This window comes from Neolamprologus brichardi, chromosome 13 (assembly GCF_056152115.1).
Source record: "Neolamprologus brichardi isolate AB-2024 chromosome 13, ASM5615211v1, whole genome shotgun sequence".
Taxonomy (NCBI): Eukaryota; Metazoa; Chordata; class Actinopteri; order Cichliformes; family Cichlidae; genus Neolamprologus; species Neolamprologus brichardi.
In genome coordinates this window covers 20,796,935-20,814,192 of record NC_142116.1, presented here as the reverse complement: position 1 = coordinate 20,814,192, position 17,258 = coordinate 20,796,935, and the positions used below count along the sequence as shown (strand labels likewise).

At 43.9% G+C, this 17,258-nt stretch overlaps 1 protein-coding gene across 1 annotated transcript; it reads right to left on the bottom strand.

Moving 5' to 3' along the window:
• Positions 1 to 15,348: 15,348 nt before the first annotated feature.
• Positions 15,349 to 16,208, bottom strand: LOC148099979 (filamin-A-like). Its single transcript, XM_087849754.1, has 4 exons — positions 16,055 to 16,208; positions 15,849 to 15,951; positions 15,719 to 15,814; positions 15,349 to 15,518 (listed from the first exon to the last, which is right to left on the bottom strand). The coding sequence occupies exons 1-4, from the start codon at positions 16,097 to 16,099 to the stop codon at positions 15,349 to 15,351; spliced, it is 414 nt and encodes a 137-aa protein (XP_087705880.1). The 5' UTR covers positions 16,100 to 16,208.
• Positions 16,209 to 17,258: the final 1,050 nt, after the last annotated feature.

Below are 17,258 nucleotides of genomic sequence, written 5' to 3'. Positions count from 1 at the left end.
AGTTACATACAAGCATACAGTACACACTACTGCTCAAAGGTCAGAGGTCAGTTAGAAAAGTCCCTGATTTTAATAGAAAATTGGCTTTAATGTAACATCACATGGAGTTTATCAGTAATGTTTCACAGCTTTAATCAAATCCTTCATCATCCATAAGTTGTGATGGAAAAATGTCTGCAAGCGTGCAGGAGCCCATTTTTAGAGACAATCACTCCTGTGTTATAATGTTCATTGAAGTTTATCAGGTCAGACGACCAACAGATGATAAGAAATATAATCTTACTAATTATTAGAGTTGAAAAGTACTTTGCTAAGCAAAATTCAATGAGGTTAGGCTGGAGCTTGAGACGTTAACATAAAAGGTTCAGTTGGTGATGCATGAAAGAAAATAATTTTCTTCTACAAATCTATTGGAGAATTCTGATTGTAAGAAATGAAAAATATTCAAAGACTGAAAGAGTTGCACACAGTAGAAATTTTGTATTCATCGTTTATCTTGGTTTTCTTCTGATTTTAGTATCTATTTGTGAGTGTAGTTTTTATTTGCATGATTTTATTCTGTTTGTATCGCATGTTTTTAGTGTGTCATTCTACGTTGTTTTAATCCACTGTGGATTAGCTGGGCATTGGAAAAATTAGCTGATAGTGATCACATGTTGAGGCATGGGTGTGTCCAGAGGTGTCCTTTCAGCTGTTTTATAGGTCGTATTAAAAGGAAGCAAGCTGAGCACTGGAAGGAGAGAGGCCCTAGATTGGAAGAGGAACGCATGAAGGCCAGGTGGAAAAGAGGGAGCCGCTGCGTGATCGTGGGGGGTGCGACGCCTCGTCTGGAGACCGGTCAGCGTGATGTGGTGACCCAGTCCCGACAGCAGGAACGGCGACAGTAGGAGACAACGTGTGTGATTGACATCAGGGCAGATGTGTACCACTGCCTGCATTTGTCAGCAGCGTCTCACTGTTGTTCACTGGGTGCAGCCGTGTTGGGAGAGGGTCGCCATGGCTATAAGCCAGGGCAGCTTCCGGGATGATGGTTCTGGCTCCTATTTGTTTTTACTTACAGGTGATGACGTGAGGTGGTATCGAGTGACGGACTCCAATGCAGAATACGAACTGGGCTGGGATGTGATGGGCCCAGTGGACGGACGAGACTGGGACAGGAGGCTCCTCGTCTGCCTGACACGAGGCTGGCGTGGACCCCGCTCAGCAAGAGGAATTTCTGTCCAGCTCAAGAACACACAAGGAATATTCGTCCTGGGTTGTGGGACTGGGTGGGATTTCTGTGCATGAAGAGAATTGTATTTTGACCAGTTTTAGAATAATCTTATCCAGTCTCAGTGGGAATTTTAGCATATCAAGAAAGTTTCATTGTATACTTTATTTCTTAGTATCTGGTTTGTTTTATTCCTGCTGTCCACCTCGTGGAATAAACATGAGTGAAACAATACTTTCCTGTCAAAAACAATATTTTAGTCAAGGCTAGCGGAAAGTTTCATATATATCATGAACATCTTTCCTCTTTGTCTTCCTATAGTTTAGTTTCATTTTCTTACCCCAACCGGTGGAGGCAGATGGCCCCTCCCTGATTCTGGTTCTGCCGAAAATGGAGTTTTTCCTTCCCACTGTTGCCAAGTTCTTGCTCATAGGGGGTCATTTGATTGTTGGGGCTTTCTCTGTATTATTGCACAACCTCTATCTTACCATATATTTCAAGTTTATATGTTGTGAATTGGCTTGATTTAAATCAAATTGAACTCATTCAATTAAAACCAAATATAACTTGTAATCCAGTCTATTCAAATGTAAAGTCATCTCACTCAATTTGGACTAGCACTGAAAAATACACTGACATCCTCTGTTTCCCAATTAGCAGATCAGAGGTTGATGTTTTATTCATGACTCAATACTTGAATGGTTTTATCCTGTTTATAAATAAACATTTAAAAAGGACATTGCTTCATTGTCTGATTCATTCTTTGTCTGTGTCAGTCCTTAATACACACACATGTATACAATAATTCTAGTTGCCACAGTCTCCGGAGATCCTATGCTCTGTTTTCTTATACTTTTCTTCACTGTTTACCTCATTTTGCCCAATAAAATGTACATTTTTGTAAACAATGACTTGTTTTGGCCTATTAAAAAAACTGTCTCCATATGAGGACGTACTTGAAGAGAAAAAGTCACCACTTTGCATTTTACAAATCAAGTAAACAAACACGGGGCTGTTTATCATATAACTAACTTTTAGGTCTGTGGGATGGAAGGATGGGAGCTTTAAATGTTGTGCCTCCATAATTATTCTAGAGTCTTTACAATGTTCAGCGACTGCTGTGATTTGGTGCAACATACATAAACTTGGAATGAATTAATCCACCTGTTCACAGGAGATCACAGGAAGATGACACCAAACATCAGAAGATCTTGTTGTGCGCCACAGTAAAAGGGTGGTTTCTTGGGGCTAAAAGCACATAATAAACTACAGCAGAAGCTCAAATAAAGCAGGAAATAAGCAGGCAGCACTTGATCTGCTAATGCACGTTTCCCACTTTTATTGTTGCCTCATTCACTAACAGTTCAATGGTGCAAGATTACCATACACAGAATTAGGATATCTGCATGACACATCTATGCTGTACAGCGAATGGATTATAATTATTACAAATACAGTAAACATATTTACATTTTAGTTCAAGCTCCATACAACATAGATATTTACAAAGTATGAAAATGAAACCGGTCTGACAAATAATAAACAGCGTTAATGACGTTTTTTTTTTTCTTTTCTTTTGGTGAACAAATCTGAAAGGGGGCGTGGTTAACTGATATTAATTGTCTGAGGTGGAAAATATCATGGCTAGTTTTGTTTGAAAGGCATCAACAGAAAAACACACACAGATGTATATGAGGTAGATTTGAGACTTGATCTGTGCATAGGTGCATCTTTGATGTGCAGCTCAGAGATCCACAATCCAACACGTTTCTGTTTCTCTGACCGTCAGGCTGGCTGACCCGAGGTCACGTCAGAGCTTTATTTTTCATCTATATGTAACAGACAGTTGGTACCTCTCCTTCCACGCATTTCATACGACACAGCAGACAGACTGCTGGTTGGTTGACCAGACTTTTTCAATACCTTTCTGCATTAACACATCTCGAGAGGCGTAGGCGCCAAAAAGTGAATCCGAAGCCAAATGTAGCAGCTGCAGCACGGCACACAGAGCAAATATTTTCATGGGGTAGTATCAGAAATAAGACCTTTGAATATGTAGTCCCTTTAACTTCTTTCCTTCTATTAAACCATTCATTCATTCTTTTTCCTTACGTCCTTCTAACCTTTTCACTGTGTTTTCTTTGCGTCTTTACAACAAGAGTGTAAAGTTAATAGCAGTAAATGTCAAGGCTTTCTGATTCTCAGTGAGATAGAGCGAGCTAGAGGAGCAGAGAGGGATGTGTTAAATGAGGGTTAACTACCACACTCATCCCAGAACAGACTAACCCTGTTAGTGAGTCAGTACTTTACTGACTCACTAACTGACACTGGCACTATCGGGGGTTTAGAGGCGGCGTATGTACACAGATTGAGGAGGATCTAAGTATGACGTGGATGACAGAGGAAATCGGGCGTGGCCCTCCTGTCAAAGTTCCATAAAGCCTTTGAATGAAAACAAACGTCGTTGTGACAGTGATGTACACTGTCTTGTTGGTACATATGTATCAATCTAATAAACTTAAACCTACACCATCCTCCCTATTCTGCTATTCTAAACAGTACTTAGCCGAAACCCAAAGACTGCTTGGTTGAGTTAACTTCCTGAACGATCTACAACATATGGTGGAAACCTGAAATTAAGACAGAGAAGACTAGAGGTGAGACATGACCATTACTGAATATTAAAAATAATAAATGACAGATTTAGTGATATTTTCATAAACTATTTATTTACCACATCAATAAACAGCATGGCAGGGCAAAATATTTTTTCTAACATGGCAACCTTTGCCACCGTGGCAGCACGGTGTTTAGCACTGTTGCCGCACAGCAAGAAGCTCCTGAGTTCAATTCCAACATCAGGCCGGGGTCTTTCTGTGTGGAGTTTGCATGTTCTCCCCGTGTTTGCGTGGGTTCCCTCCGGGTACTCCGGCTTCCTCCCACCGTCCAAAGACATGCAGCTTGTGGGGATAGGTTAATTGGATAATCCAAATTGTCACTAGGTGTGAGTGCGAATGGTTGTTTGTTCCTGTGTGTTGGCCCTGCGACAGACTGGCGACCTGTCCAGGGTGTACCCTGCCTCTCGCCCTATGATAGCTGGGATAGGCTCCAGCGCCCCCCGCGACCCTGGAAAGGATAAGCGGAAGTGAATGAATGGATAGCAACCTTTTAAAAGTGAAAGGAGACAGAAAGACAGGTGAGAAAGAATAAAACTTAACTGACTTTTTGATGGCATTTTACACAAAGTACTAGTACAGTATCTAGAAAATGTGGGAAAATACTGGCATCATGTACAGTACTTTCTTCTGAAGAAATTATGTTGGGACCCTGAAAAAAAAAAAAAACTTACTATGTACAATAATGGATTTCTATACATTTGACATCAGATGAAAACTTTGGTTGTAAGATTTGGATAATTATTTATTAAAAGCTAGAAATTTTAAATGAGAATAAGAAAGAAAAGTATTTCTTTGTGCCCCCCTTTCCCTGTTAATGCTCTACCTGGCCTTTTTATGTTTCCCTCTCACCAGATAACCAGCAGCTTTTATGGCTCCAACAAACATCAGCTGATACTAGAAAGTAATATTAAATCAATTCTAACAACAGCTTATCAAGTTTAAAGGCGCTTCTGCTGTTTAACACGACCTCCGCTAGTTTCCTCTTTCTGGCGCAAAGCGGGAGATAAACAAGCAAGAAAGACGGGACTTGCGGCAGAAACGCTGATCAGCTGATCATTGATCAGTTTCATGATTGAAGTAGCAGCAGGAGAGGGAGGGGGGAGAATGAGAGAAGAAGAGGCAGCTGACAGCGTAAAGACACAGAATAACTCCAGCTTTTTGTCTTTTTTTTAATTGTAGCTGAAGTATGGGACAAATCCGTGTATTTTCAGCTCAATACGAAACATGTAATATTAACTCTGAATACCAGAGGATTCCGTTTTTTACAGGATGGTAGGCAACTCTACTAACTAACCATATGAATAAAATAAAGTTCACCAGTAACATATAGCACCCACCCAACTGTATAGAAACTCCATCATGCTAGCTAGTACACAGTACGAGTTATTGTAACTGACTGTAAAAAGTTAGCACAACGAAAATAAACTACACCTAAACTTGGTTTGACCCAGATAGACTGCAGGTCATAACTTCTTACCTGAAGCTCATTTCACCTGACAGTCGGACCCGCGGCCGCCTTGGGTCTCTCCACCTCCGCCTCCCCTTTCCCCCATCCACCTGCTGGCTTCCACCACTTGCTAATTTTACTGAAGCTGTGAAAGCTCCACCACAGCCACTACCAAACAATTGAGTTATTTTTACACGTCTGCCAGCATCTGTCCAATCCGCCACCTTTCACTGTTTACAGGGTTAAGAAAAAAAGACAACAACAAGAAAACATCGGCCCATTTAAAAGGAAAAATTACCATCGGCCCACCCGGCAAATACCCAGTATGCCCGATGGCCAGTCCAGCTATGCCCCACAGACAGACTGAGGCCCCGCAGCTATTTTTCGGTAAGTTAAATGTGTTTGTGGCCACTGTCCTTAGCTAGGTCCTGAAATCTAGGCAGCTAAGATGAGAAGTGGGCTCTTCGGGGAAACTTGTTTTGTAAAGTTGGTTTAGCTAATCCGTAGAGGCGAATGACTTGAGCGTGACTAAAGAAATGATGAGAAAAGCACTGTGTTGCTCTTTTGCAGTGTTGCCAACTCCACAGTAAGGAAAATCGCTATTGGCTGTCCTAAAAGTCGCTAGAAGTCGCTAACTGACGTCATCACCTAATTTGCATAATTGGTCATGCTAATGTAATTGTAATCTATGTTGTTGGAGAGAGAAATAACATCGTGGAAGAGACATAAAGTGAGTAAAAAACATCCTAAATGCATTTAGAATTTATTTAGAACTACAAATTAAATTTATTTTAGCAATTATTGTTTTTTTAATGTCACAATTCCAACCTTGCTCCTTTACCCGGGCTTGGACCGGCAAAAGTGACCCGAAATAGGCACTCTGGTGGAGTTACTTTGTGTGTGTGTGTTTATAAGTAGTTTTAAACCTTGTGATCCACAAAACAGCATAAGAGTAAAAGAGTAAAAGAAGAACTGACTGCGTTACAGCACCCGCTGCTTGTTGAGAGTAAAAGCGATATGAGCTTTCACGTCTTTTTTAGCGACTTTTTTTTAGAAAAAAAGTCGCTAGGGGGTCTGAAAACTCACTAAATATAGCGACAAAGTCGATAAGTTGGCAACACTGCTCTTTTGTCCAGTCATTGATGCTAGCTAAGAGGATGTAATAAATATGTAATAAAGGCAAGATAACAGAGATGAAAAAGGAGTGGTTGTTGAGAAATAAGTGGTGTGCAGGCAAAAAAAACCAGGTGTGAGTGTGTAAAATTTGGTGAGTATTTGAGTGCAAAAATGTGTGGTCTCCAACTAATGGAAAAGGCTGGTCACGCGATGTGCACGTAGTGTTCTTTAAATAGAAGAATTTTTCCCATTCTCACAGCCTGTCATGTGGCGACATGTGGCGGGCTAGCAGGTTAGTAACATACAGGCCCGGGTTCGAGCCCTTGGCTCACCTGGCTCTGTATGTTCACCTGCTAGGGGGAGGTCCAGGCAGGTGATCTTGGAGTGAAAACTCTAAGGGATGAACCTTGTTCAGCCTGGGCTTCCCCTGACTTTTTGGTTTTGTTTCTTTTTTTTCTTTTACCTGCCACAAACAAACAGACCTCCTTGTTGTCATGGCTACCAAGGACCACTCTTCTTGTGCCAACAAGTCATTGCCTCACAAAACATTATTTCCTATGTTTCCCTGTGGTTTTTTTTCTTTTTATTTTTCACTCATTCTACGGCCCGGCAGGTGGCGCAGAGCACTTGCCGGCCCCTGGCAGGTTGAAGCACAGACAGGCACCAGTTCGATTCTCACTCAATCACTCCAAATCCTCTCTGTAGCTTCGGTCTGCTAGGGGGATTCCTGGTCTGCGCAGGGAATCCCGATGTGTTTTTCTTTTTTGGGGTGTTGGGGCCTTTATTTATAAAGCTGGGACTATCTCCGTTGTCATGGCTACCAAGAACAACGCCAGCTTGGGGGAGAGCGGAGAGCGATAAGCACAGACTCATTCATCCTTTCTCCACTTTCTTTTCACAGCTGCTGCGGTGGGAAACGCTGGGACTTGTGTGGCTTTGCAGTTTTTGCGTTGTTGGGAGCTTTTAAGGACCAGCCTTGAATTTTACACATTTGATAAGTGAAGACTGGATGTTTAGTGACGAGAGCTGGGATAATCTGGACAGAATCTGCAGGCTGCATCTCCAAATCAGAAATGGCTTTAGATCTGATGCTAGCAGACAGGCATGCATGTCTCAGGGTGATTACACACTAACACATTGTGATTAATCACACACATTTGTATACATTTTATTCACAAGATAAAAAAAAAAAAAAACACTATACAAAATGTGTTTTTGTGACAGGCTGCTAGTAACAAAGTGCTTAAAGATTTAAAATTGGTTCTTTCCCAAGTTTTCTGTTATGTGCACACACATTCCTCGACTTAGGTGCTTTTTAGTTGTCCAATAATGGTCAGTGCAAAGTGTTTACACAAACAAAAAACAAACAAACAAAAACATTACTCAGAAAATGGTCAGGTACAAGAACTGGACTAAAAAGAAGTGGAAAAACCAGATAATGTCCAAAGAAAAACTTCAGCGTGTGGCTCACGACTTTTGCACAGTACTGTAAATGTTATTAATAATGAAAGATGTCAAAATGTAGCTTTCTCATTTTGAAAAAATTCCCGTACACATTATTCTTTTCTTCTAGTGAAGGTGCCTCCTCCTTCTGACCTTAGGGTAACTAATTTCTCAGACAGTCAATGCTAATGTGCTAAGTCACATTAGCAGCAGTGTTCAGCCTAAAAAATACACAAGTTAAAAGTCATGCATTTGAGTCATGCATCCATATTATTTGTTTATTTATGAAATTATTTTTGAGACACTGTTAGTTGTTAGAAGCCAGTGTTTTAATGATAGGACATATATGACAGTAATGAGACAACCTAAGATATCCAAGATTACCACAAAAACACAAATAGAATCACAGAAAGCTTGTTTGTCTCCCGTTAGTCTTTAGGCCCAGTTAGCTTTTACTTTTCTGTGGTCAGTAGCCCTTCATGTCATATTCTGTCTCTATGTACAATATAGCATTACTAATACAATAACCTGTACGTAAATGAACTTCATTGTGTAATTGATGGCAGTTGTCAAAGTACTAGTCACTTAAAGGCTAAATTTCACATCTAAATTCTCATCTTTGAATAACTAGAACTCTGAGCTATGAAATAAATGTAGTGAGGTTAAAGTATCAAATCAAAGTATCAAATTCTCTGTTATACTTTACATTTATTTTCTATAAAAACACTTTGCTCTGCTGCCAAAATAATTTCCTCCTTTAAAGGAACAAAGTGAGGGTTAAGTGTCATTAGCTGTGGTACTTTATCTCTTCTATGGTGTTGCTGCAGTGTCTGGTGGAGGCCCAACCAGCCTCACGGTTTCTGATGAGACTGCCGTCAGCATGGTGATCAGCTGGGTACCTCCCAATGCTCATGTCCTCCAGTATCACATGTCCTACATGGCTTTAACTGGAGCTGATAGCCAGGATCACACTGTGAGTGGGTCGTAGTCATTACATCTTCACCTCTTCTGGCCTTCAGCCGGCTGTCATGTGTCAGAATTCCAGAAATTCCATAAGTCCCAAAACTTTAAATGAGTTCTGACTGTGTTGGGATGATGGAAGTGCAACTTCCAGTTAAGACCAACAGGCTTACATGCAAAAAGTGCAAATGTCCCATTACTTTACCCTTACAGGAGGACATGCATATGTAACGGAGGGAAGGTGATGTTTTTCAGTGTTCGTTTAAAGGAGGGGAAACCTTCCTCCAAAACGGACAGAGCAGTGGAGCCGCCAAGGGAAAGCACACAACTTTAAAACTGTATAATTGAAATATAATTTATTATATTTAAATAGTTAAAAGTGTAAAATGAATTAAAACAACCCTGGCCAGGGGACAACACAATAAAAAATCAATAAAACACAACATTAAAAATCCGGTGGCGTCCGCCACGATATAAGAGTCACTAAAAAGTTAAAAATCCAGCGGAGTGGTGCAGGAGGGGAACCCGGCGGCGTCCTCGCCTTCCTTCCCACGTTCTGCGCCCCGGTGCGCTAAAAGAGGGAGGCAGCGGCAGTTACTATTCTTCCAGGCAGCTTTCAATCGTTAAAAGGGGAAAGTCCAGAGACTTACCCCGGGTGGGCAGAGCTCTCAACTCCGCCCGCCGCTTCTTTGTAGCTGTCACTCGGCACCGGCCCGTCTCGTCGCCTCCAATTCTCTACAGACGCGTACTCTGGCCTCGTGTTGCTGCAGCAATCGACCCGCTCGCTCTGCGTCTATCGTTGCCGGCGCTGGATCCTCCTCTCTCTTGACGCCAAGCTCCAGCCTTATGTGTCCCTGCGCACTCTGTAAATTACTACTGCCGTTCCTCTCAGGTGTGTCAAATTAATAAAAAGGGGGAAAAGGGCGGAGTCTCTCCAGGACGAGTTGACTGATGCAAGCAAAACATGCGGCATAAATAAAAACACTCCACAAGATACAAAACATGCAATATAAAAAAATAAATAAGCACACTTCACATTAAAACACAGCAAAGTAAAATAACATCCGTCTTCCCCTGGATGACATCCCCCCACACTGAAATATTAGCAGTCCCTGCTAATGCTCCATCTCCCTATAACGCTCTGGTGGAATCCCACGCGTGGTCCTAGTGGACCGCCTAAAGGACATACCTGAGTCACGCTGGTGAGATGACACACAGTCAGTAGGGGGTAAAAACCCATAAAACACTGGCACTGGGAAATCCGAAGGGCCTGTGGTCGGCTCCTCCGTAGGAGGGGTAAAGTCTGGTTGAGGAGCAATGCACACTTTTAAGGCATTCCCATGTAAAGTTTGTATATTACCCCCCTTTTCTGGTTTGACCTTATACACTAAGCCCGTATCTCCCACCTGTTCCAGCACCACATATGGCTCAGGAGACCACCAGGAACACAGTTTTCCTCTGCCCTGTCTGTTTCGATCCCGTACCCAGACTCTCTCCCCGGGCAACAATGGGAGGGTACAACCTCTCTTCTCATACTGGTTTTTTTGTTGGGAGGCCGCACTATACATCCTCTGCCCAGCCAAACGGTAAGCTAGGGAGAGTTTCTGTTGATGAGAACACACCCACTCACTTACATCCTGCCTCGCCTGCTGGGGGGCCACGCCTAATGCCACGTCCACGGGAAGTCTCAAGTGTCGACCAAACATCAAATAGGCAGGCGCATAACCTGTGGAACTATGAATAGTATTGTTATAAGCATGGACGAGTTCTGGCAGATTTCCTACCCACTGACTCTGTCTTACTGATTCTAGTGAGCGAAGCATGTTCAATAGGGTCTGATTGAAACGTTCTACACTACCATTCCCTGCAGGGTGGTAAGGTGTCGTGCGGCTTTTAGTTATACCATAGGTATCACAGAGCTGTTTCATTAATGCAGATTCAAAATTAGACCCACCGTCAGAGTGGAGTCGGCCTGGGCAACCGAACGGCTGTATCACATACTTCCACAAAGCCTTTACTGTAGTCTCTGCTTTGGTTTATTGTAGGGATAGCCCAAGCGAACCGTGTAAACAGATCAGTAACCACAAGTATGTTTTGATAAGTGTCAGTGGGCCGGCCTAAGGACAGGAAATCCATGCTTACAACCTCCAAAGGGTATGAAACTGAAATAGGGTGCAGTGGAGCCCTAGGTTCTACCCTCTCCTTTTGTAGACTACAGGGGACACAACCCAGATGAAACTGACGTACCTGCGCTTCCATGTTAACCCAGTAGAACCGCTGCCGTATCCGAGAGAGGGTTCGATCTACCCCCGCATGGGCAGCAGCCTCATGGATCTTCCGCCACACCTCATGGCACCTGGAACTAGGACACACAACTTGATAACGAGTCTCCTGGGTATATTCGTCCAACACTTTACGGCACAGTATCCCGTCTTTAATAAAAAGTCTTTTTTGTTGCTGCAGGAGTCGTCGCACACCATGTGACAATGTCTGACGTTCTAGCTTTGTGGGTGCGACCTGGGCTTCCAGAAGTTGCTTTACCACTTGAATATCTGGATCACGAGATTGTGCTTCTGCCCAGTCACTCCCCTCTACCTCACAAGTCAGTTCAATGGCTGCTGAAGTGACTCCACGCTCTGATCCAGCCCCCTCCAGGTGCTCTGCTGGGACAGTGGGGAATCGAGACAGGGCATCAGCATTAATATTGCTCTTACCCGAACGATACTTGATCTCGTAGTCGAAAGAGGCCAGCTGGGCAACCCAACGTTGTTCTACTGCAGTCTGTAAATGGGCCACAGGGTTATTATCAGTATACACAACGAATCGTGCACCAGTCAGATAGTCTTTAAACTTTTCGGTAACTGCCCACTTAAGGGCTAACAGCTCCAACTTGAAGGAACTATAGTTGGCGTCATTCCGTTCCGTGTGGTGTAAGCTTCTGCTGGCGTACGCTATTACCCTTTCTTGGCCCTCTTGAACCTGGGCCAGAACAGCTCCCAGCCCACGACCACTGGCATCAGTATACACAATAAATGGAAGAGAGTAATCTGCGTATGCTAAAACAGGTGCTTGCGTTAAAGCTGCTTTGAGGGCCTCAAATGCTGTTTGACATTCTGGGGACCACTGCACTTTGCGACGGTCTGTTTTCTTGTTCACTGGGACCCCTGTCAATAATGCATTTAAAGGGCGTGCGATTTTAGCAAAGCCGGACACAAAACGTCTGTAGTAGCCAGCCAGGCCCAAAAAGGATCTGACTTGTCTGATGGCATCAAGGACCGGCCAATCCATAACTGCATCCACAACATTCATACCAACAATCAGTGGGTGCGTGCAATGGTCATCCTTTACCACCACAACCCCGCGTCCAGGAACCTTAAAACCTTCTATTTCCATGTCCAGGACAGCATAGGTGGTATAGGGAATTTCCAGACCATTGGCGGCTCTCAGCTTAAAGGCGGTTGGAGTCTTCTCAAGCTTAGCCTGGGAAAAATGCTCATTAAACAAGCTCTCCTGGATCAAAGTCACTTGTGATCCTGTATCCAACAAGCCTTGAAGCTCCACCCCCTCGATCACTATCTTCACTGTTGGACACTGCCCAATAAATGTTTCTGTGGCCCTTAATTCCTTAGGTGAACCAAAAGCCCCCGCCCCTCGGACCTCAGCAGCAGGGTCATCTAGTTTAAACTTGGCTGGGAAGACATGGAGGTCTGGCAAAACCTAGCTATATGTCCTGCTTGGTTACACCTCCGACAGATAGGCCGACCTTGCGCATCCCAGCTAGCATTTGATTGTCGCAGCCTTCTCCTAAACTGAGGTGCAGGCGGAAGAGTAGCTACAGCTGGCTGAGTGGAGCCTCTAATTTCTCTTACTAGCTCTTGTGCCAATCCCTTCATTTGTGCCTTGACATCCTCCAGTATCTCCTGCTTTAACACCTCTCTCCAATCTTCTTTCTGTTCAACCTTAAAAGGAGCAGGAGACTTATTTACAGACAGGCAGGTTACCTCAGACTGGGGCTGTACATGTTCTGAGTCTAGCAACAGTGCCTCCTGGTGTATGGCAGCAAAATCTTGATCTGGGTTACGCCGCACATAGACCTTCAGTGCCTGACTTACAGGGCCCTTCCGCAATCCTAGCAACAATTGATCTCGCAGGGCTGCATCAGAGGGGACATTATCTGGGTCATGCTTTCGCAACCTACAGTATAATTCTCTCAACCGCAAAATAAATGAAGATACGGTTTCACTTGGGTTCTGAGTGCAACTAAAACACTGTGACCTAAGAACTAGGGTGGGGACACGATCACCATATAAAGAGTCTAAATAGGAAAAGATTTTTTGTACTTTGTCTCTTTCACTGGTTTCAAGAACACTGACCTGACGTTTAGCCTCACCTGCTAGTGCTCCCAACACAATAGCAACTTTCCTCGCTTCAGGCAAATCCTGTGATCCCAGCAGCCCCCGCATCTGCTCCTTCCAATCCTGATATTGCACATCCTAATCAGGCCCTTTAAATTTCGGCAGCCACGGGGCTCCGGGATATACAGGCATCATCATCTTTGCTATTCCCCTGACTAACCCAACTGCTCTTGACTCCGTATCCTACGTCGACAACGCCAATTATCTAACGGAGGGAAGGTGATGTTTTTCAGTGTTCGTTTAAAGGAGGGGAAACCTTCCTCCAAAACGGACAGAGCAGTGGAGCCGCCAAGGGAAAGCACACAACTTTAAAACTATAAAATTAAAATATAATTTATTATATTTAAATAGTTAAAAGTGTAAAATGAATTAAAACAACCCTGGCCAGGGGACAACACAATAAAAATCAATAAAACACAACATTAAAAATCCAGTGGCGTCCGCCACGATATAAGAGTCACTAAAAAGTTAAAAATCCAGCGGAGTGGTGCAGGAGGGGAACCCGGCGGCGTCCTCGCCTTCCTTCCCACGTTCTGCGCCCCGGTGCGCTAAAGGAGGGAGGCAGCGGCAGTTACTATTCTTCCAGGCAGCTTTCAATCGTTAAAAGGGGAAAGTCCAGAGACTTACCCCAGGTGGGCAGAGCTCTCAACTCCGCCCGCCGCTTCTTTGTAGCTGTCACTCGGCACCGGCCCGTCTCGTCGCCTCCAATTCTCTACAGACGCGTACTCTGGCCTCGTGTTGCTGCAGCAATCGACCCGCTCGCTCTGCGTCTATCGTTGCCGGCGCTGGATCCTCCTCTCTCTTGACGCCAAGCTCCAGCCTTATGTGTCCCTGCGCACTCTGTAAATTACTACTGCCGTTCCTCTCAGGTGTGTCAAATTAATAAAAAGGGGGAAAAGTGCGGAGTCTCTCCAGGACGAGTTGACTGATGCAAGCAAAACATGCGGCATAAATAAAAACACTCCACAAGATACAAAACATGCAATATCAAAAAAATAAATAAGCACACTTCACATTAAAACACAGCAAAGTAAAATAACATCCGTCTTCCCCTGGATGACACATACTTTAAGGTTTCCACATATAGAAACATCAAGGTTTTTGGGCAGTATTGTTTCTACAGCACTACACGTACAGTCATTTTGGTCCAGAGACACAGATTCCTTTCTCTGCATAATGATGGGCTCTCTGAACAATGAGACAGCAGCCAGTACCGGTACAATGACAGTACTGCTCTTGATACTTGGTTGGATGTTCAAAAATTACTGGGTGCACTGTGTCTGCGTTTATTGTCCATGCTAGTGTGCAGATGACATTCTTTGGCTTTGTGTTCTTTGTTTGTTTTCTGGCTTTTTTCTGTCTCTCTAGACACTTTGTGGGTAAGCAGTGCAAGTGTGGTCAGGTCAGACCACTCCAGTATCTGTGTGTCATGGAGACCAGTATCTGCCGTTGATGGATATCCTATTGTAATCCAGGATGTAAAAGGTATTCTGTAATCACGTCTACAGTGATGTGAAAAGGTGTCTGCCCCCTTCCTGATTTCCTAGTGGTTTGCATATTTATCACACTTACATGTTTCAGATCATCAAACTCATTTTAATATTAGACACAGATAAGACAAGTTAATACAAAATGCAGTTTTTAAATGATGATTTCATAGATTAGGGAGAAAGATGATCCAAACCTCCCTGGTCCTGTGTAAAAACAAATTGCCCCTCTTGTTAAATCACGAGTTAACTGTGATTAACCAATTTTGGAAACCTCAGTTCAGTGTTACTAAACACACTCAGGCCTGATTAATTGCAGACTTGTGAATCAAGAAATCAGTTAAATAGAACCTGTCTGACAAAGTGAAACAGGCTAAAAGACCTCAAAAAGCAACACATTGTGTCACCAGCCATCCTCCTGGTCCTCAGTGTTAATGCCCACTTAACTGGGTCCTTCAGTGGAAAGGCTCAAGCAGATGAAGCCTAATATAACAAGATGAGACTGACAAATATTCTATTTGAATGTTTAAAAAGAAAAATATCACAGTATCTAAGCTTTCACTGAGCATATACCTGCATCAATGATGAACTCTCAAGGCTGAAAAGTCCTGGCCTCGGTCAGCCACGGTCCACTCACACGGCTCACATCACCAATCCCTGACTGCTTGATCATAACAGCAATTGGGCTGCTGGGAACATGACGGCCGTTCTTCTTGATGTTAAGAAGGTTCTCACCAATCTCTCTGGGAACAAACAAGATTCCTAAGACAGACAAAACAGATGTTAACAACGCTTATTCTTGTGTGTGCATGCAGCCCGTTTCAGTTGCTCCTGCTTCTTTCTCCACGCTTGAACTTTTATTACTTTCCCCCTCTGTCTTTTACTTAGGGGTTAATAAAGTATTTGGATTCTGATGAGTCTCACTGTTTAGCAAGCTTCTCACTTATCAGACGGACGCTCACCAATGTGAGCGTTACGCAGCATCTTCAGCAGGCAGGGCTCCTCTGGGCCTGAGGGTGTTGTAAGAGGGGCTGTCAGCTGGCTGAGGTCAAGCTGTCCTATGTCCAGTGGAAGATCTGCAGCAGAGCCCACCTTCAGTGAAGTATGTTGGCTGGAAGGCTTTGAGGCCCATCTTTGCCACTGCAGGGTCAGAGACCTTCACCTTGTTTGGATGACAGCCTGCTCCGATATTCATCTGTGGGCACAAACACCAAAACTCAAGAGACTTTTCAGTGAGAAGAAAAGGCAAACCTTGCATGCCAGAGTGAAAGTGAGAGAGTGTGTGAGTGCATACTCACCCTGAATGGACTCTCAGGGATGTTAACGTCTCCCCTGGAGACCATCACAATGTGCTTCACAGGCTTACGTGGGGTGTGGGTGCAGGTGTATGTGCTGTTGCTATTATCCTTAACCTGGACATCCACAGAATTGACTTCACCATCCTGTGCAGAAGACGAGGGATTATAGTTCAATCAGATTTAACACACCGTATTTTTCGGACCATAAGGCGCACTGTTCGAGTCGAAGGTCGAAGGTCAAGATGGCGCCTGTGTTTGGCTGTGCCGCTGCCTTCGTCCGTGTGTTTGTTTATTTTTTATGCTATGCATGTGTTTTTGTTACAGTTTTTTCTGGTGTCACCTCCCTTCGGATTTATGATCGTCATGCGTTGCTAGCGATCAAATCTGCAATGGATAGCCTTCAGAGTCAACGAAACGAGGCTGTTTTCCTACCGCCGTTAGAGCGCGACGCAGCACCAGGTCTACCTCCACTCTTGCCGGTCAGCTCACTTTTGCTTCAGAGGCCTCGTCGGAGAAAGCGAGGGAAGCGAGCCGGCTTTCACGTCCTGCTCCGTCGTCTTCGGAAAGAGATGGACCTTCAGGGGCTTTATTCCTGGGTTGCTACCGGTGAGATTCGGCTGGAACTTGTCGGAACTGGATTAATCCCCACAGCCCACTATGTTTACCACCCATGCTGTCATCTGAAAGCTTGGAAAGCCAAGCCTCATCGCGGCAGGCACCCTGCTTTGCTGCGCGGCTTACCGCATAGCGCGGACTCTGTCCTTGGAAACTCTACCCCTGTCCTGGTGAGTCGCAGCCTTAAATGGATGTTAATTAATGCCCGCTCAATCGCCAATAAGTCCTATATTTTAAATGACTTGTTCTGCTCTGAGAAGCTTGACTTCATGTTTATCTCTGAGACGTGGCAGCGTGAGAATGAAGTCTCACATCTTTTAGAGCTTTGTCCCGCTGACTGCTCATTTCTCTGTGCACCTTGGATATCTGGACGAGGAGGTGGAACAGCTGTAATTTTTAAAAATACTTTTTTATGCCAGATGATTTCTTCAAGCTGCTACAACTCCTTTGAGATGCTTATGATAAAAATTGGAAGAGAACAGCCCATATACGGCATTCTTATTTATCGTCCACCTGGGTCTGCTGCATCTTTTTTGTCAGACCTACAAGACTTTTTAACTTCCACTATTAAAATGGGCAAGGTCATCAT

Bases quoted from the DNA above. Each gene is read 5' to 3' on its own strand.
- LOC148099979 (XM_087849754.1), bottom strand. From the start codon at position 16,099: ATGGTCTCCAGGGGAGACGTTAACATCCCTGAGAGTCCATTCAGG. The intron at 15,952-16,054 runs GTGAGTATGCAC...TTGTGCCCACAG, and splicing joins TCCCTGAGAGTCCATTCAGG to ATGAATATCGGAGCAGGCTG. The intron at 15,815-15,848 runs GTGGGCTCTGCT...CACTGGACATAG, and splicing joins GCCAACATACTTCACTGAAG to GACAGCTTGACCTCAGCCAG.